The sequence below is a fragment of the Crotalus tigris genome, unplaced genomic scaffold, assembly GCF_016545835.1.
Source record: "Crotalus tigris isolate CLP2741 ecotype Arizona unplaced genomic scaffold, ASM1654583v1 scf7180000017541.2806704, whole genome shotgun sequence".
NCBI classification, from domain to species: Eukaryota; Metazoa; Chordata; class Lepidosauria; order Squamata; family Viperidae; genus Crotalus; species Crotalus tigris.
The window spans coordinates 1,443,940-1,464,666 of record NW_024096462.1 but is presented as its reverse complement, the minus strand read 5'-3'; the positions used below and the strand labels follow the sequence as shown (position 1 = coordinate 1,464,666).

Here is a 20,727-nt window from a genome sequence, read left to right as displayed (position 1 = left end):
GGTCAATTTGACCAGAGAAGTCTGATCCTTTCAGCTTTTATACAGACTGTCTCAGGAAGAAAATTGCTGCTTTCCTTCCTAGTTTTTAGATGCACAGAATGGTTCACAATTTCTTCGTCTTTTATGGGATTTTTTTTTACTTTTTCTTGCTGGTCTTATAATCCTATTTGGAGGAAGTTCTTTGTGTTCTGAAAAATGCCTTCCTGAAAAATGAAATTCACTTAGTGCAAAGACTATTGAGGTAGGTTGTCTTAGAACTAGAAGGAGATTTTGTTTACATGAAATGCACAACCTAAGTAGGTCAGCCTAGCACCTGGCTAGCTACAGCCTATCAGAAGAGATTCAAGGGGAGAACACTCCATGTTTGAATAACTAGGGAACGAAGGTGAAAAAGGAAATCTTGAGATTAGCACCCTCCTGAGAAAGAGCAAACAGAATAACAAATAAAGAGGGATTACAGCGAGAAATCCTAATTCTATCCATACCTCACTGCCCCTTATGGTCAATAGGTTATAAGCTGCTGAGAAAAGTCATGTTGAAGACATGTTGGCAAGAGAATAAGCATTATTACTCAGTGAAGCAGATTTGATGGATCCTGGTTAAAAAACAGCAAGTAGTCACTTCTTTACTATCATTTCGCACATTCTGACTCATCAGCCTAAATCAAATACATGAGTTCTATGGAATATTACTAAGTATCAGCAGCAACTGGTATCAAGCAAAGATAATGCATGCTTTATTAAAGTCACAAGACAATTTAGCCATGGCAATAGATATGAAATTAGCATTGCCAAATGGAAGAAAGGAAGAAAAAATCTGGGGATCATAACAGATTGCTAGAAAAGCACAGTCTCTATAAACAATATTTATTAGTTTCCATCTTACAGGGTTTTTTTTAAAGGCAACTACTGCAATTTGACTACCTTATGAAGGGATGACTCAGGAAATGAAAAATGCTCTACAATATTCAATTCACTATTTAGTAAGGAAAAGACACAAACCCCCTTCTTTGAAATCTCAAAGCATATTTTTCCCTTATCCTAAAGGCATTTTTTTTTATTTTTCCAGGAAAAAAATCAGTCTAATTTTTTCACCATGATATAGAACTACAATTCCACATGGAACAGTTATTTATTCCTATCCAGTTCTTCAGTTCTGATACTACTTTTCTTGGGTCCCTTAAATATTGTAAACATATTATAATAAAACAAGAGTACTGGTATGGCTGATTATATTGATGAAGCCTCAGTCCAAATCCTTGCATAACTTTAATCAACAATTACCTAAAAATTCTTTGGGAAAAATATATAAGTTCAATTCCAAGAGCATTAGTACCAGGAGGATAACAGATGATTGGAAGGAGCCATTATTCACCATCAAAAGTGTCCAGAGAAGTACCACTACATGTGGCAGTCTGGTATTCTTCAATAATCAAAATAATTTTAGAAATGGGGGGGGGGACAAAGGAAGGTAACTCTTAAAACATTTTTATTAGTGACTTAGAAGGTGAGATAGTGGGATGGTTACTTCATTTGTTGATGTTACAAGATGCATTTATTTAATTTATAATTTCAACTTCGGTAATCTCTTCTACTTTTAAGGTAGTGTGGATAGAATATATACTATTTATATATTAGAGGCTGAAACAATAAAGGTAGTCCTTAATTTGTGACCACAATTGAAACCAGAATTTCTGTTGCTAAACAAGGGGATTGTTAAGAGAGTCATGCCTACGGTATTTTTTTTTTTTTGCCGAAGTTGTTAAGCAAATCACTGCGGTTGTTAAGTGAATCATGAATTTGGCTTCTCCTATTGACTTCTGTCAGAAGCTGGTTGGGAAGGATGCAAAGGGTGATCTGATGCCACCACTGTTGTAAATACACACCAATTGCCAAAGATCTGAATTTTGATCACATGGCCATGGCGATGTTGTGACAGTCATAAATGAGAGGACTGGTCATGAGTCATTTTTTTCATTGCTGTTGTAACTTCAGACTGTCTCTAAACAAAAGGTTGTAAGTTGAGAACTACCTGTATTTTAAAATTATATTGATAAATTAGAAAAAAATGATTTCAAAAATAATATCACATTTCTCAACTGTCTCCCACTCTGGTGGCTTTACAGACTAAAAACAGAAAGAAAACAATACAAAGCATAAAATATAACTAGAGGGAAATCACTGAAGGTTACAACCTAACTTCATTCCATCTAATATTAAAAGGGACTTGCCCAATCATTCTACCCAGGTTTTCAAAGGCAAGCTAGGGTGAGGCATGCAGATCTCCAGAAGGATGCTGTTCCAAAGGGCAGGGGCTATAGCAAAGAAAGCCTCCTTTCTGGGTCCCTTTAACTCAGTGGTTCTCAACCTGTGGGTCGGGACCCCATTTGGGGTTGAATGACCATTTCACGGGGGTCGCCAAACAACACCGTCCGCCATTTTTCCCCCCTTTTCCTTAGCTGTGCTACTCCCTTTTATTCTATTGGCTTTTGAAAGCCAATAGAATAGACTCTCTTGAATAGAGTCTAATTCTATTGGCTTTCAAAAGCCAATAGGAATTGTCCAGGCTGTCTCTGCCCTGCTGAGCCCGCCAAAAGTCCCATTCTGCAAACGGTGCTGCACCAGTTGAGTAGTCCTCGACTTACGACCAGTTGAGTAGTCCTTGACTTACGACCGGTTGGGGGTCGCGGCATTAAAAAGGTTGAGAACCACTGCTTTAACTGATGGGTCTCAGAGCAGGCTGAGCCTGCTGGAGTGAATAGAACTGCCAGTTCCTACAGAGAGCATGGTGTCTCTCAAGTACCTAGTCCTAGGCTTTATGTCATTGTAGGCCTTTACAGGTGATAACCAGCATCTTGAATTGTATATAGAAATCTGTAGGGCTCACATAGCAGGCATAGGGGCACTGCATTCTGCAACAGCTGTAGTTTCTTGGTGACTTCCAAGGACAGCCAGATGAACATCCATTGCAGTAGCCCAATCATGAGGCGTGAATGACTATGAGGAGGGCCTCTTGGTCTAGGAAAGGGTTCAACCTGAGCCTATGCAATGGCCTTCCCTGACCACAGCTGCTACTTGCGTCTCAGGCAGAAGCTAAGCATCCAGAAAGACCCCCAAGTTGCACACAGATCTGTAGCACAGGGGTTCTTAAACACCATAGTGCTGTGAACCCCCAAAATCAATGAGTTTGTATCAGCCTCTAATGTAATCATTTTGGTATGTCTTCTGCTTAGACAACAGACAGCTTTTCCAGGCAGAGGAGGAGTGAGTTCTTGTAGCAATCTAGCTGTGCATATACAAATCATTGGGCTTATGTAGGGGAAGCTGGAATACTCTCAGAACTTACTCAAGGTTTTGTTCTCTTTGATGCATTTGTAGCAAAGTGAGAGCAAGTTCTGATAGTGGTTCAGCTTTGGATATACAAGTCTCATGTGTACATCGCAACTAGATCACTGTGAGGTCTGTCCAAGTAGAGTGAAAGTGCAGTCTAGCAGCATCAAGCTATGTGTAGTATGGGCAAGCCAAACATATAGATCCAAAGTTCAATGACTATAGGAAATAAGTTTTTAATACTGCCTGAATGACAATTCCTTGCTATTTATTCCAAAAGAAGCTTTACAGTATAACAATTTTAGTATCTAAACTCTACAGCCAACCAGTATTGAGGAATATTCAACAAGACTAACTGAATAACTTACATTATCCATTACATTACCATTGCTAGATTTTTCTTACCAAAGAAAAGCACTTAGGTATAAAAGAGGAAGTATTAATGAAACCTGGTTGAGTTATGGCTGCTGTGAAAAGGCAAATGAAAATTTGTAAGATCATTAGAAAAGGAACAGAAAAATCTGCCTATATTTTTACAAATTGCTTATTGGGATTTTATAAATCCTATGAAAGAGGCCCACTGGAATTCATGGAATACATCTTTTTCTAGCTCCTGTTCTTGTTGCTGGCTGTGCCTGCATATAAGATTGGGGAAAGATGTGACTGTTTTAAGGGCTTGACAAAAGGTGTTTCATATGTTTTCTGAATAATTTCCTTCAAAGAACAGTCCTATTGCTAAGCCCACTTCAAAGTTACAAAGCATATTTGTAATATTTCCATTTTCATGGGTTCTGTAATGTCATTTATATTGTTGTCTTTCTGTCTTCCTTTATTATTATAACTGTGGGAAGTGCGAGGAGAGTTTAATCTGTTCATGCTCTGTGGATGTTTCAAAGCTAAAGTCTCTTCTTATTGCAATGTTTCTTGTTTATGGGAGTTCTTGAAATTGCAGATAAAAGTTCATTGGAACAGTAAGCATCCAATAAACTATAAACAGATGGGATGGAATTGCAGTAGTCCTTGACTTACAACCATTCAATTAGTGACCATTCAAAGTTACAATGGTACTGAAAAAAGTGTTTTTCACAATTATGACCATTGCAGCACCCACATGGTTATGTTATTAACATTCGGATGCCTGGCAACTGGCTCATATTTATGACAATTGAAGTCATGTGATCAGCTTTTGCGACCTTTTGACAAGAAAAGTCAATGGGGAAGTCAGATTTACTTTATAACCATGTTACTAACTTAACCACTAAAGTGATTCACTTAAGAACTGTGGGAAGAAAGATCATAAAATGGGGCAAAACTCACTACACAAATGTCTCACTTAGCAACAGAAATTTTGGGCTCAATTGTGGTTGTAAGTCGAGGACTACCTGTATAATGTCTTCCTATGCATTGTATTGATATTTAGTTTGGCGAGGAATAACTAAATCTTGGTGTAGTGTAGGTAGTCCTTGTCTTACAACCATTCATTTAGTGACCGTTCAAAGTTACAACAGCACTGAAAAAAAGTTACTTATGACCAGTTTTCACACTTACGACTGTTGCAGCATCCCCATGGTCACATGATTTACATTCGGATGCTTGGCAACTGGCTTATTAGAATAGTTATTGATGTAATGTGCATCACTTTACTCTAACTGCCATTGAGCAAAATAGCTAGAAAGAGCAGCTTTGCTTTGTAGAAAAAATACTGAACATAAGAACAGACTTAAGAATATAAGAATGGATTTCCTAGATCAGACATGTCAAACTCACGATGTCACGCAACGTATCAGGACGGTTTTGCCATTGCTGGCAATGGGGTGGGCACAGCTCCCGGATGATGTGTCCGGCCCATGGGCCGGCAGTTTGATACTCCTGTCCTAGATCAAGCCAAGGTCCAGCTTGGTCCAGCATTTTGTTTCATTATGGCCAAACAGATACTCTTTGCGCTTCTAAGCAGATGGAGACAGTATCCCATTCCTGGCACTGTTTATTGCAAGTGATATCTGGAGCCATGCTGGCTCCAACTTTGAGCAAATTGCCCTTGCAAAACTTGTTCTCCATCCGTTTATCCAGTCCACTTTTAAAGCCATCCAAGTTAGTAGCTGTCACAATGTTTTCTTACAATAATTCCATAGGTTGTTTATGTGCTGTGTGAAGAAGTGCTTTCCTTCATTTTAAATCTCTTTCCAACTAGTTTCATGGACTGATGTTTCTCCTATAGTGTTTTAAAAATGGAAGATAAATTCTTCCCTGTTCTCCATGCCATCCACAATTTTATACATTTTAATCCTGTCTCATTTTTCCAAATTAGAGCGTTCCAAATATTCTGGATTTTGTTTGTAGATTAGGTTTTCAAACTTCCTGATAATTCTGCTTGTCCTCATCTGCATTTTTCGCAACTTTATATTTTTTTAAATGAACAGCTGCACACAGTGTCCTAGATATGAACATACTATCCCATGTTATATGGAAGTTACAATGGGAGTTTTATTTTCAATAGTTTTTATATTTAAACCGAATTTGTCTTTTCTAAAACTGCTGAAAACTGAGATTTTCAAGATTTTGGGGGGGAGGGAGGGTTTAGTTACAGACAGTTCGGAGACATGTGTGTGATTGTGTGTGTGTGTGCGCGCGCGCACACACACACACACACATACATATAGGCTCTATAATTTGAAAGTACTATTTATCTTAAAGTTCATGCTGTCTAAAAACCCTTGCCTGCTACAACAAAGCTAAAATAACTATTAGTAGAAATTCAATGAGACTCAACTAGCTTTTACTTACAAGTTTAAGGATAATTTTATCATGCTGCAGATGTAAAATAGACTAGAAAATGAGTCATAGAAGTGTTTGGGAAGTGGATTAATTACCACAGCATAGCACTTTTAAACACTTATGTGTTAAAAAGCATTATACAAATAACCTATAGAAAATTCAGTTTTTATATTTTGCAACATTTCATATTACGTGTAGTCCTTGTTTAGCAACTGCCTCATTTAGCGACTGTTTACAGTTATGGCAGTGATGAAAAAGGAACTTAGTGACCAGTCCCCACATTTAGAACCATCGGACGTCTATGGAGAAAAGGAAAGCTGAAGGAAGATAATAAGTACAGTCATAATTTCACTTAGCGATCACTTTATTTAATGACCCAGTTGCTGGTTCCAGTTATGGTCACTAAACGAGGACTGTTTGTTAGAAGACCATTTAAACTGTGTGGAGTTTGTACTCATTTTATACTAGCCTTCTGCCTCAAAGTTTGTCTCGTTACGAATTAAAAGCAATGAAAGATATACAGGGTGTATCAATAGTCAGGCTCCCAAGCCAATCAGAATATTACTTTTCCCCCCAGAGAAATGTTATAGTATTTAGAAGTATTCAAAGGTCATGCACCAGATGACTAAGGAAGTATTTACAAGAAAATGGCAACTAATTCAAACATTTAATGTAATGTATATAATAAATTGCCAGATTTTTTTTTTTTAGTACATTCTGTATATTAGGGGCTGCTTTTCAATCTTTTGGGCTCATGGATACACGTGGACCATGGGGAATTATTGTGGCTACAATTCACAAAATAATTACCACAATGTTTTATTTATTTTAGCAGTACAGCTTTTTTTTTAAGGCTAGGTACTGGTTCCAGATGAATATGTACTTCTAAGAGTTTGTGATGAGACAGTTGGAAGGAACATTTCTCTCCTACTCAGCTATTGTATACTGCTTTGTTTCCTCTTTGTTCTGGAGGAGAAGGAGGATACAGGGAGTAGACAAAGCAAGACCATTTTCCTTACTGACTCAATTGCAGTCTCCAAGTCAGGCATTTGGGGGCAAGTTTAGAAATAGAGGGAGGGCGGGGTTGGAGGTTAGGTGCTGTATCCACTGAGCAGTTTTTCCAGGCAACCTTCTCAATGCCTTATTGCTAATGGCTAAGTGAAGAATATTCTTGCTTTTTCCTCCACTGGGCCCTATTTTTGGGCAAGTAGGGTAGGTTTCATCCCTTCAGCCACCAGCCTTCTCTGGTGTGGCCTGGACTCCCAGCATTGCTGAATAAGTAGAAAACCTCTCCTCGCTTTCCTTTCCCAACTTCATCAATAAACCTAACATCGTACTTGATGAAAACTTTCTCTTTTCTTCCTGCCTCCTCTTTATGGGAGAAGTTGCCACTTTTTCCTTCTCCACCATCCTATCACAGCTGTTATCTTTATCTTTTTATTCCAACCCTCTTTTCTGAAACACACAAGCCTTCCTGTTGCAACTTCCTGACTCTTATCTCTTTGGTCAAGTGCTCTGCTTACATCACAGCAGTCTTCTTTAACTTTCCTTTTCAAAAGGAGATGAAAAGGCTTCGTTCAGAGATCATTTTTCAGCCCCAGGAGCAAATATCCTAGTTATGCCCTCAAATTAGTAGTTACAAGTTGGTGCTGAGACAATTCTCGTGTTCCTATGGATGTCCATTGGGGTGCACGACATTTTACAGCCTATATATTCTGAAGAATCATAGAAATGCTGTATTTTTAAAAGGTATGATTCTGTCTGTATACTCAATTTAAAAATGGAAGGCTATTCCAAGCACAGATTGAGATTCCAGACTAGGCAACAACTGCTCAAGACCATTTCCTTTAGATTGTGGAGGAGTATGGGAGATAAAACTGACTTTATTACCTTTTTATCTCCTCCAGTCTGCTTTTTGACCCATAGATGCACAGAGAGAAACTTTGAGTGACAACATACCTTGGGTTTGAAGGCAATTAACTTCAGAACCATCTCAACGGTGAAAAGGCCAGTGAACAGCATGTTGAGGATGTTCATTGCTTGTTTGAAGAGGATACTTTGACCATAGTGCTGAAAATAAATCCCCAACAATTAATTATTTCAATTTGCATTGTGAAAAGTGGATTGTTTTCTCCTTTTACCAGTTCTCTCTTCCCACTTCTACTCCACTTTTTTCCTACCGATTTCTTTATAATTTAATGAATTAACCATTAAAAATGTATTTCATTTCAAAACCAGCTATGATATGGAGAACATAGTTTTCTAACACAATATTATGGGTTATCCAGTTGAAATATGATAATGTGACTTTAATCTATATCTAATTTTAAAAAAAGACCATATCCTCAGAGTGGGCAGTGTTTGACTTACAATTGGCTGCTTAGTGACCATTCAAAGTTATGGCAGACCTAAAAAATGGGTCTGTAGTTGCAACATTAGGCTTCCTTCACAGCCATGTGTCCAAACTTAGGGCACTTGGCAACATTTATGGCCATTTGCAGTGTGTTGTGGTCACATGACTTTCATGATGGTTTTACTTCTGGTTTTTAGCAAAACACATGCATAGCAAACTATTAGTTTGCTTAATAGCTATAGCATTCACTTTACGACCGTTGGGTTTGCTTAATGACTGCCACAAAAAACAAAAACAGGTTGGTATTATATGACCAACCCGTTTTATGACTATCACAATATATGACTGTAATGGACAGGCTCCATTACAGTCATATGTAGAGGACTACCTGTGTTATACTTGTGACCTGTCCTCAAAGTTATGACTGCTGCTTCCCCAATCACATGATTGCTTTTTAGGCATTTGGCAACCAGATCGCATTTACCATTGGTTGTCACATTCTGTGGTCACGTTACTGCGATTTGTAACTTTTTTTGCTGTTGTTTTCTGACTGAAAAACGGCAAAAAATGGCCACTGGATATACTGGATTCATTTAATAACCATATGACGACCCCATGATTTGCTTACAACATAGTGACTCACTTTACAATTATTGTAAAAAAAATGTGACTATGTGTGTGTATGTGTATGTATATATACACAATTTAAATAAAAAATTAAAATTTTTATAGTTTCCGTATGTTGCACTTAGGAAATACACTTGCTTTAAAAAAAGGCATGCAGTTGATACAATTTAATCTGCTTTTGTAGAATGGGACAAATTCATACTTTCAGATAATTTTAGTTCTCTCACAGTAGAAAATTCTTGGTTTTAATAATGTACTTCTTTTCCCTTGGTAATTAAAGATACTACAGGAACTGTGCAATTTCTAGATCATGAATATTGCTATGAATTAGCTATGATATTGTAAGGCTTTCTTGGGCTGTATACTGCACTGAATTCTATTCCAAAAAAGTGTTTCTGAATACATGGGATAAAGACATTGCACTTGACTTCAGCTGTTTAAAGCAAACAATGCATTTCCTGAAATGACATGGCAGCCGCAGTAGTTAACCAGGTGAAGATACATTTGTTTTAAATTATTTAAATTATTTCTGAAGCTCTGCACAGTCCTGGTATTTTTTAACTTCCCACTTACCTGCATGGCCAGGCAGATGGTGTTCAGCAAGATGAGGATGAACATCAGGTATTCAAAATAGGTGGAGTTCACCACATACCATACTTTATATTGGTACTGGTTTTTGGGGATATATCTTCGCAGGGGCCGGGCCTTCAGAGCATATTCTACACATTGACGCTATTAAGAGAAAGCAGTAGGTTAGATGATCCATCTGTAACAAGAAAAATAAATTCTACAAGTATATGATTGTTTAGCTTGGTCAGAAATATTTATTATAAAAATTCTTGCTTTAGGAAAAATCATTTTCTAATGGTAAGTCTTAATGACCAACCCATTGTTTTGGTCCAAAGTTTTGTCTAGTACAGACCATTTTGTGAGAAACAGCTGGTAGAGCAATTGTACTTCATGAAAGTTCATGTAATTTTGAGAATTCCATCCAATATGATCTTTGATGACTGGAAATTCTACAAGTTGCAGTCTTAAAATCTTATTAAACCTAATAACTTTGTATATTGCAATATTGTAATTATTTACTTTGGAATAAACCACTGATCTCAGTAGTACTGGTCTGTTAATGTGTATCAAAATATGACACAAAGATTCCAAAATATATCATTGCAACAGGAACACAGACTTGCGATCTTCCAAGAGGTCTCTGCAGAATCCAAGTTTTATTTCATGATGTAATTTACATTATTATGCAAGCAATGTCATAATGTACATATAACAGGAGAGGAGCTTCCATTGTGATGCTTGTTTTATCATGACTAGCCCTGTATCTTTCTTTTATTTTTCAATGAAGATAATGAAATATTCTAATAGTTCATGGGTGGGTAATGTTTTTCAGCAGGCCTACCACCCTCACGTTGTAATAATAAATATTTAGTTGGATATTTGAATTGTATCTTGCAGGATTTTAAGAGCCACATCATGGAATTACCTGGTTCTTGTCAAGCTCACAGTTCTTATATTCCTGTTCTCCTTGCTCTTGAAATGTGACAATGACGAAACCAACAAAGATGTTCATCATGAAGAAAGCAATGATGATGATATAAATAATGAAGAAAATTGAGATCTCCACCCTGTGGTTATAGATGGGCCCCACATCTTCCATATGGGAATCGATAGATCGATACAGCAGTCTGGAAACAAAGCGCGGGGGGGGGGAAAGGAAATAGAAAGTAAATACTTTCAGATAACCTAATTGGCAGGCTTCTTTAGAGATCCTTTCTGAGCTTACTGTAGAGCTCAGCTGAAAGCACAAGAAAATGGCCTTCTAACTGTGCCATTTGAAAGTTTCCAGATTTCTAGATATTCAGTCTTATGACTATGTCAGAAATGAGACAGTAAAATGAAATAAAACAGCATTTTCTAAAGAACTATTGAAACAGGTAGTGAGTTAGCATATGATAACACACTGAAGTACTGACTGACGAGTCAAGTTTAACATGTCCATTTAAACGCTGAAAAAGGCAACTTATTTTGGATCCATAAAATATGAAGAAATATTGCCTTATATACTCACTCTGGCCAGCCTTCAAAGGTTGAAACAGTGAAAAGGGCCATCATAGCGGTGAGGACATTGTCAAAATCAAATTTGCTATTCTCCCAGTTTCGGGACTGAATTATTGGTTGAGACACCACTCCATCCTTGTAAGTGATAAAATTGCCCCTATGAGGAGAAGGAAAGTAAGGGGAATTGGGGAAAATAGACACAAAAGAAAATTCCCTGACAGCAGTTGACATGGAAGAGAGGTCAGACAATCATGAACTCACTTGCATTCTGCTTCTGTTTGTTTGGAGCTATCAGTGCAGCTGTACAGTTTGCCCTGGAGAAGGATGAAAGAGAAGAATAATTTAATTATAGAGCAGAATACAGAGTTATGCTTACATTACTGCCTCACAAAGAAAAAAATATGCTTTGTCCTCTCTTCATCTATTGTTGTTTAAAGTTTTATCAGCTTGAATTATATTGCTAGCCTTACTGCATTTTGTATGGATCTTGGCTTATAAGATTTCATTCAAGGCCACACACATACAACACAGTTAAAGTCAAACTGGGATAGTAATAAGTATTTTATCGGACTTCCAGTTTTGCGTCATGGCGGAATGGACACAGGAAGGCAGGGCTCAGCCTTCTGCTCCCAATTTCGCCCTACCCTAAAAAGGGCCTAAAGTTGCCCCAAAGAGGCGATGCAGAGGAGAGGTATCTCGCTGATCACGAAGAGACGGCAGTCTTTTTGTTCGATCTGAGAAAATCTTCCAAACCAGCAGGGGAAAGACTGGCTACATTCCTGTGGCCAGCCATTAGCTGCTGACAACCAAAGAACAAAAGCACCAATTAGCACATCGTAAACAGCATGTTTGGAACCGGGTAAGAATATTGATCCTTTCTTTACTATTTTACAACTGAATTTCCTGGGAAAGGCTCCCATGAAGCTAAAAACCTCTGAATGTGAACGGAAGCGGTGTTTTAATTTTAAAGGGGATATATACAATACTGAAGTGACAGTAACATAAAGCTACAGTTTTGATAAATTCGAGAACTGAGATAATTGTTAAGATTTTCTCTTTGGAAAAAACAAAAACAAAACAAAACACTGAGGTGAGAAAGAAATCAATCCTTTGTCTTAAGAGTGGAAAATGAACTTTGAATGACATCTAGTGGTAGATTTGTGTACAGCACTATAACTTGCTTTCTGGCTGCTTGGTGACTCCTAGCTTGGGAGAACAGCTGGCAATAAAGGAAAAGATTTTGGTATACTTATCACCCTGACCTTCTTGGACTATAAACACCTACTGAGCTTGGACTTTTAATCTCAAGAGCTAGTGGGAGAGAAGGAAAATTTGACTTTGGGCTATGCCTGTCTGGGAGAGACTTGAGCTGTTTTCAGGGAAGTTGAACATTTTGAACACTTTGAACATTGTGGATTACAACCTTGCCTGATTGACAATTTTTGGATGCCTGAGACAAAGGATCACTATAAAATATTGTTTTGGGGACTGGACCTGTATTTTGGAATCTATTGGATTATAAAGGCTATATATAAGACCAGAAAGCTAGAGGAAATTTTGTTTTACTTTTACTGAGACTGGTAATATTAGAGGATCTCCAGGAAAGATGCCTCAAGAAAAAACAACCATCTTTCAGAAGGAAATATAGTCTATGCTGCAACTAATTCACCAAACAATTGTTGCATACAAAGAGGACATAAAAAGAAACCATAATGAGACTAAAAATAATTTAGATAATATAAATGAGCAAATCTCCAAATTTAATCTACAACTACGAAGTTCCCAGACAATGACTACAAAGTATAAACAAATAAACCAGAGGTCAGAAGATGAAGCAGAGGAAATGGATCTAGAAGAGATGAAAGAGATGAAAGAAGGAAAATATAAACTACCACACACAAATAAAATACTGCAAGACTTACCCATAACAATGAAAATGCAAAAGACCCTTTACCCTTTAAATCTGCAAGATGCACTTGATGACCAGGAAGATGATTTTGGGGAATGGAACATAGAGCTGCCAGGGAAATGTTATAATTTGGGAGACAAAAGATAAGGGGAAGAATTGAGGGAGAAGATGAGAATTGCTTAAGGAACATAAATGTTTGGAATTCCCCCCCTCCAAAAAATACCCTACCTAAATTGTCTTCCTCATGCCAAGCAATTTTCATAAAAATAAAAAGAGAATTCCTGGGCGATTTAATTGCTTTGGCTTGGAAAGCTACTTGGCAAAGAAAGAAAGCAAGTTAAATTTAAAAAAATAGAAGATTTGACTTATTAGAGGGGGCATCATATGTTTAAATACTTGTTTGAATATGATTAAAAGAACGGATGACCTTTAGATATAATTAATCCTTTATAATGAAAAATATGATTTAGAATTAAAATAGCATTTTTATTTTTCTTCTTTGGATATGGGAAATATGAAAATAAAAGGAGGATTGGTATGAATAAAATATTTAGCTATATAAATGTAATTAATATTGAGAAAATCATAACTGATAAAGATACTTTTAATATTGATGGGAAATCAAACTTTAACAAGAGCACGAAAAACAGGATATTGATTTATGAATTGATATTATTGTTATTTGTATAAGATAAGTAAAATATGATGAAGATGTTTATATCTAACTTTATATACATCAATAGTACCAAAAATTGTTTAATGAGGGGAAAATGGAAAAAATATGGGGAAGAAAGGAGGATCAGGGAAAAAATATTGGATTGTGCAGTATTGAATGGATTTATATTGAAGAAGTCAATGTTAAATATGTGAACCTGGACAACATGTTGTTTACTAATCTCTAAAGATTGTAATTCTTAAAAATTAATAAAACTTAAAAAAAAGGAATAAGTATTTTATCATACAGTTACTTCTATTAAAAAGTTATGTTTAATGTTTAAGTATATGATTTTAACAGAAGTCTGAATCGAAGAAAGATTAGTCATCAACAAAATAGGTTTCCAGCCATTTTACAAATTATTTCAAATGTGCAAATCCACCAAAATGTCAACTTGATTTGACATGTGCATTATATAAATATACTGAGGATTTCCCCTTTATCCGAATGGGCATGAAGTCTAAGAAAGTTGTGATTTGAAGGAGCTGATGTGATCCTCAAAAAGAACAAGATTAAAAGCTTAAATAGCAAAAGACAGTGTTTGCAATGATAAAAGGGTGTGAAAAGATGCAGATACTTTAATGGTTTTTATGTACATTAAATTTAGCTAAATTTTCTTTGCTTTTTCATATTTTATATGCTTAATTTCTTTGGCTTATAAATCCCAACTGTGGCTGGGAAGGTGAAAAAAATGGTGATCACATGACCCCAGACAGTGCAGCTATCTTGAATACATGCCAGTTGCCAAGTGCCTGAATTTTGATCACATGACATGGGGATGCTGCAACGGTCGTTAAGTGTGAAAACTTTTTACAATACCACTGTAACTTCGACTGATCACTAAACAAAGTGATCAGTCAAGTCAAGGACTACCTGTAATTATGATTATAGTAAGGATAAAAATCATATATTACACCCTAAGGAACAATATCATTGACTTAGTATAAAATGGTATATTTGTATTAGAACATTAAACAAAGGAGACTTTGGAAGAAACAGAGAAGTCATAGAAATTCTCTATGTTAGGGAAAGTGTTTAGTGTACTCTGAAAACTGGAGCACACTATAGCACTATACGGTATTATATGAATTATTATTCATATAATGAAACGAATTCTTAATCTAAGATCTTATGAAGCAAATTGAAACGTTCTAGGTTTTCATACTTCACGTGTATCATTATTGCTGATACTGCAAAAGTAGTTTTCAGATAGAAAATACACTGAAGGCAGATCACTGCTAGTAAAAGCTTCCACTTTTTGCAAACCCATATTCCAATTACTTTCAATAACAGCCACAATATTAATATCTGCCCGGTGTGTACACCTGATTAACTATGTAGGTTGATGAGATCCATATGGTGGACTGTCCAGTTTCTGGAATTATCCCTAGCTTCAGGAAATGTTCATTCATCTGTGCACTGAATGCACTGAGAGAACAGCTGGGCTGATTCTGCTCATCTTCACTATTCAACAAAATTCAGAGAAGGTTCCCACATCCATCCAGCTGCAAACATAAATTCTTCCCTTAAATTATCATCAAATGTGACACAAAGCCCCAAATCACATACAAGTAGTATTTGGGACTATTTTTGCAGAGAACTACATTGATAGTGAACATACTAGTTCAAAGGTTAAACACCATTAGTTACTCCCTTAATGTACATTATGAACTAAAGTGCCCAGTAGCTCTCTCAAATTAAGCAAGTCAGTTACTTTGTTTTGTGATGATCGTTCTAGAAAATGTAGAGCGCCAGACAGTTTTTCTTTTCTTTTTCTCCCAAACTCTTCCAAACATTTCTATTGGATTGTCATTTTTTCAACTTTCAATGAAAAAGCGAGGAACAAGTCCTGTAACACTTACCTTGAACAACTGAACTCCAATGCAGGCAAACATGAACTGCAACAAGGTGGTCACGATCACAATATTCCCTATGGTCCGTATAGCTACAAATACGCATTGAACCACATGCTGCAAATAAAAATCAGAAATAAAAACAAGTTGAATTTTTTTCACTTTTGAGTTGTTTTAAGTACTAATATTCTTGTCACTTAGGCATCTTATACCTCTGTGCAGTACCACTTAGCAAGCAAAAATCCACAGGCTATTTAGACTGTGATTTTATAATCAGAAAGGAGCAAGAGCATCATTAAGTCATAAATGTTTCACAATAGACTGTTCACTTTCTAAAAGCTTTATCAGCTTTTTACCATTTGTATCCACAGTGAAAAGGCTAAATAACAGAATCTCCTAAAGTAGTGATTTTGGGGGGAAGAGAATCTATAACTTAAATGGGTATGTTACCTTTGTTTAGATAACAAATGGCCACCCTTAAGCTGTACTGCACATTTTTGAATGGGACAGTATTAGAGAAAATCTGTAGCATCATGTAGCATACCCAGGCGTATGCTATACTTTGCTCAGAATTGCCTTTCACATTCTTTGTAAACCATCCAGAGTCACTTAAGTGAGATGGGTGGTGTAGAAATTTGATAAATAAATACAAATATAGATCATTATAACACAAAGAAATTTCCTGCCCAAGTCAAATAATTTAATACCAGTTCCCAAGGCTCTGCCCAGTCCAATATTATCACAGAAAAAAAAGACAAGATCTTTTGCCATAAAAATGAATGACAATCATTTATATATAGCAAGATAAATAGAATTGTACACTTGTGGGCACTATTACCTTGAAGACAGAAAAAAAAATCACTCACTGTTAACAAGGAATCCTGCCTATCCGAACAAAGCAGATAGATTGAATCACTGCCTAGCACTGGAAGAGACCCCAAGTTGATTCATTCAGAGAAGTAACATAAAGCGAGAGAACATTTGATTGTTCATGAACTGGTAAGAGTTTTCTACCTTTAAACCCTTTGCTCTGTTGATTGCCCGCAGCGGTCTGAGGACTCTCAAGACACGTAATATCTTTACTACATTGATTGCGCTGGACCTAGAGAAGAACATTGAAGATCAGGATTTACTATCATTCTAGGAGTTATCTATCAGCTGAAAATTATGTAGTGAAATAGATATGATTGAGCACAGAAAGAGAATTTTATATTATGTTTACCAGTTCATATGCTTTCAAATAAAATGTTTAAGGTATATGAAAGAAGATTTGTAAAAGATTCATATATCTTTTCCTGGAACGTTTCTACTGAATTGCTTAAAACTGTAATATAAAGCTGGCAATATGTATTGGCATCTTTAAATTATTTAAAAGTATATTTAATTTTTTCATAGGAAAATGTTGCACTTATTTAGAATGTCTTCAACTTAATCATTTATATATAATTTTATTGTAATACCTTATTAATAAAAGGTTTATTGGTCTGGCAGCAGAGATTTTATTTTTTTTTACCACTGCATGCCCGTTAGGTTTTGAGGTTTTGTTTTAAAAGTAATAATAATAATAATAATAGTAAAGTTGGAAGGGACCTTGGAGGTCATCTATTCCAACCCCCTGCTCAGGCAGGAAACCCTACACCATTTCGGACAAATGGCTGTCCAGTCTCTTCTTAAAAACTTCCAGTGTTGGAGCATTTACTGCTTCTGGAGGCAGGCTGTTCCACTGATTAATTGTTCTCACTGTCAGGAAGTTTCTCCTTAGTTCTAGGTTGCTTCTCTCCTTGATAAGTTTCCACCCGTTGCTTCTTGTCCTGCCTTCAGGTGCTTTGGAAAATAGCTTGATTCCCTCTTCTTTATGGCAGCCCCTGAGATATTGGAATACTGCTATCATGTCCCCCCTTGTCCTTCTCTTCGTTAAACTAGACATACCCAATTCTAGCAACCGTTCCTTATATGTTTTAGCCTCCAGTCCCCTAATCATCTTTGTTGCTCTTCTCTGTACTCTTTCTAGAGTCTCAACATCTTTTTTACATCGTGGTGACCAAAACTGGATGCAGTATTCCAAGTGTGGCCTTACCAAGGCATTGTAGAGTGGTATTAATACTTCACGTGATCTTGATTCTATCCCTCTGTTAATGCAGCCTAGCACTGTGTTGGCCTTTTTGGCAGCTGCAGCACACTGCTGGCTCATATTTAGGTGATTGTCTACTAGGACTCCGAGGTCCCTCTCACAGTTACTACTATTGAGCATGGTGCCACCTATGCTGTACTTGTGCATTTGGTTTTTCTTGCCTAAATGTAGAACCTTGCTTTTTTCACCATTGAATTTCATTTTGTTAGTTAGTGCCCAGTGTTCAAGTCTGTCCAGATCCTTCTGTATCTTAAGCCTGTCTTCTGGAGTGTTGGCTATTCCTGCCAGCTTGGTGTCGTCTGCAAATTTGATGAGTTCCCCATCTATCCCTTCATCCAAATCGTTGATGAAGATGTTGAAGAGCACTGGGCCCAGAACAGAGCCCTGGGGCACCCCACTACACACTTCCCTCCATATAGATGCAGTTCCATTGAGGACCACTCGCTGAGTACGGCCGGTCAGCCAGCTACGGATCCATCTGGTGGTGATTCTGTCTACCCCACATTTTTCTATCTTATCAAGTAGTAGGTTGTGATCTACTTTATCAAATGCCTTACTGAAGTCCAAGTAAATTATGTCCACAGCATCCTCTGATCCACTAATTTTGTCACTTGGTCAAAGAATGCAATAAGATTTGTCTGGCATGATCTATTTTTGACAAACCCATGTTGGCTTTTAGTAATGACTTTGTTTGCCTCTAGGTGCTCGTTGATTCGTTGTTTGATTATCTTTTCCAGGATCTTCCCAGGTATTGAGGTATATTAGTATAGTATGTATATTATTCTAAATCAGCAGTTCTCAACCTGTGGGTCGCGATCCCATTTGGGGTCAAACGACCATTTCATGGGGGTCGCCAAACAACGCGATCCGCCATTTTTTCTGCCATTTTTTCCCCTTTTCCTTAGCTGTGCTACTCCCTCTTATTCTATTGGCTTTCGAAAGCCAATAGAATAGACTCTCTTGAACAGAGTCTAATTCTATTGGCTCTCAAAAGCCAATAGGAATTGTCCAGGGCTGTCTCTGCCCTGCTGAGCCTGCCAAAAGCCCCAGTCTGCAAACGGTGCTGCAAGGGGAACAGTCTGCAGAGCTTCCCTCCCTGTTGAGCAACTAAAAAGTAAGTAAAAGAGGGCCGGGGGTGGGGGGTGGAAGGCCGGTGGGTGCAGGGAGGGTTGCTGGCGCGCATGGGGCCCGGCAGGTGCCTTACCTGCCTTGGGCTGGGCCAGCTGGTGGCCCAGCCAATGGTCGCCCTGCACCGCCGCTGCTGCGGCCGCCCGGGAGCGTCTGGGCCTGCCTGCCGCCGCCCCTTGCCGGCTATGCCTCAGCCGGCGCAGGGGGTGGCACCACGCATGTGCGCCACGCCGCACAGGGGGCGGCACCACGCATGCACGCCGTGCATGTGTGCCACGCCGCACAGGGGGCGGCACTGCGCATGCGCGCCGCGTGCTTATGACCGGGGTCACCGGTATAAAAAGGTTGAGAACCACTGTTCTAAATATATACATGCATTCTGTTCATAGAGTCTTTTTACTACATTCTATTATAGCTGAGATGCTGTATACTAAGATGCTAAAGGGGAGGGAGCTGTTAGTGACAGGTGTATTAAGTTGTATAAAAATATCACATTGACCAAGAGGAAAGAATGACAAGTCAATCTGCCAAATGAACAGCAGACATAATGCAAACAGGGTGCCATGCAGTAATCATCACAAGGGATTTTAAGATAAGGACTTTCAGAAGCATTTCACCAAATTGCTAATTCAGAAGAGGTCAGTTCTCCAGTAATTTAGTCTCTGAAAGACTTTTTCCAACGTACAACTTGGCTCTGTTAAACACAAACCCCAGCACAGACGGAACCCCATCCTTCCTGGCCAGTGGCAAAGAAACTCTGAACAACTGGATAAGGTAGACTAACGGGCTGAAGAATCTTGCTTTGAGAGCTCTGTATTCTTTGAAGGAGGCTGAACTCTTCTTTCTTTCTATTTACTACAGCAGCCTGACAAGTTTTCAGACTGTGAGAACTTGAAAAAAAGTTATACTAGCTTCATGAATTAGTTATGAGTCATTACTGAAGTTTTTGATTTCACTATAAACCATATATTCTTCTCTAAATTAGGAATCCATGTTTCACAATTTGCTTATATTCTTTTTATCTTCACTGTCCAGACTTTCATACCCTTTCTGCCTCCGTGGCAAAACATGTGACATCCTCTTTTTCCTTTTTTAGCTCCCTAATGTTTGCCTGGCACACTGCTGACCAAATAATTCACTTCTCTCAACATTATGATCAAGTAATACCCTCTTTAAATCTCCACGTTGACTTAGTCTAGCTTTCAAAGTTTTCCATAACCTAGTCTTGCATTTCTTATCCTACCACACCAACGTCCTGATATTGTCCTGCTCATAAACAATTGTCAACTTTATATCAATCTCAGCCATGCAAAATTCTCCTATTTCAAACTACTCGGTGCTTTGGCACCGGCGCTGTGTGTGCTTGGTGTGGATTTGTTCTATAGAACACCTGTACAACACTGCTTCTGTTTTCTTCAAATCTATTCTCAAAACCTACGATGCTTTAGGTCCCTCCTCCTAATTCTTATTGCAACCAAGGCTTCAACCTAAGTCAAATGCATAATAATGAAACAAAGTTCTTTGTTCCTTTTGCTTCTGCGGCCACTATCTCCTCTTTTGTTTCTTCTATAATGTTATAATATATATAACTTAGTACACCTTGGCTCCTTGGATTATGTCAGGTGCCAAAACCACTTGACTCTTGCATATCTCCAGAATATAATTTTTTCTTATGATAGCTTACAAACCAATTTAAAATCCAGTATTGGTCTGAACTAGAAACAGCATCTTGTGGCTTCTTAATTATTCTTCATACAAATATACAAAGTCCCAATTATTTTGAAATGAGAATGAAAGTCAGACATGTAGAAATAGTTATGTGGAAGATTCAGAAATT

At 37.6% G+C, this 20,727-nt stretch overlaps 1 protein-coding gene and 1 long non-coding RNA gene across 28 annotated transcripts in view; one reads left to right on the top strand and one right to left on the bottom strand.

The window, feature by feature from the left end:
• The window catches only part of LOC120316650, a 39,092-nt gene extending 28,432 nt beyond the window's left edge, over positions 1–10,660 (top strand). The window contains exon 3 of the long non-coding RNA XR_005559032.1: positions 10,552–10,660. This is a non-coding gene — a long non-coding RNA (uncharacterized LOC120316650). The remainder of the gene's footprint in view (positions 1–10,551) is intronic.
• CACNA1C (calcium voltage-gated channel subunit alpha1 C) overlaps positions 1–20,727 on the bottom strand; it is a 590,134-nt gene that overhangs the window by 73,236 nt on the left and 496,171 nt on the right. For all 27 annotated transcript variants that reach the window (XM_039359892.1, XM_039360686.1, XM_039359986.1 and 24 more), the window contains 7 exons: positions 16,646–16,733; positions 15,641–15,748; positions 11,416–11,468; positions 11,165–11,311; positions 10,580–10,781; positions 9,658–9,816; positions 8,064–8,174 (listed from right to left, as the gene is read on the bottom strand). In XM_039359892.1, the coding sequence (XP_039215826.1) occupies positions 8,064–8,174; positions 9,658–9,816; positions 10,580–10,781; positions 11,165–11,311; positions 11,416–11,468; positions 15,641–15,748; positions 16,646–16,733 (868 nt within the window). The remainder of the gene's footprint in view (positions 1–8,063; positions 8,175–9,657; positions 9,817–10,579; positions 10,782–11,164; positions 11,312–11,415; positions 11,469–15,640; positions 15,749–16,645; positions 16,734–20,727) is intronic.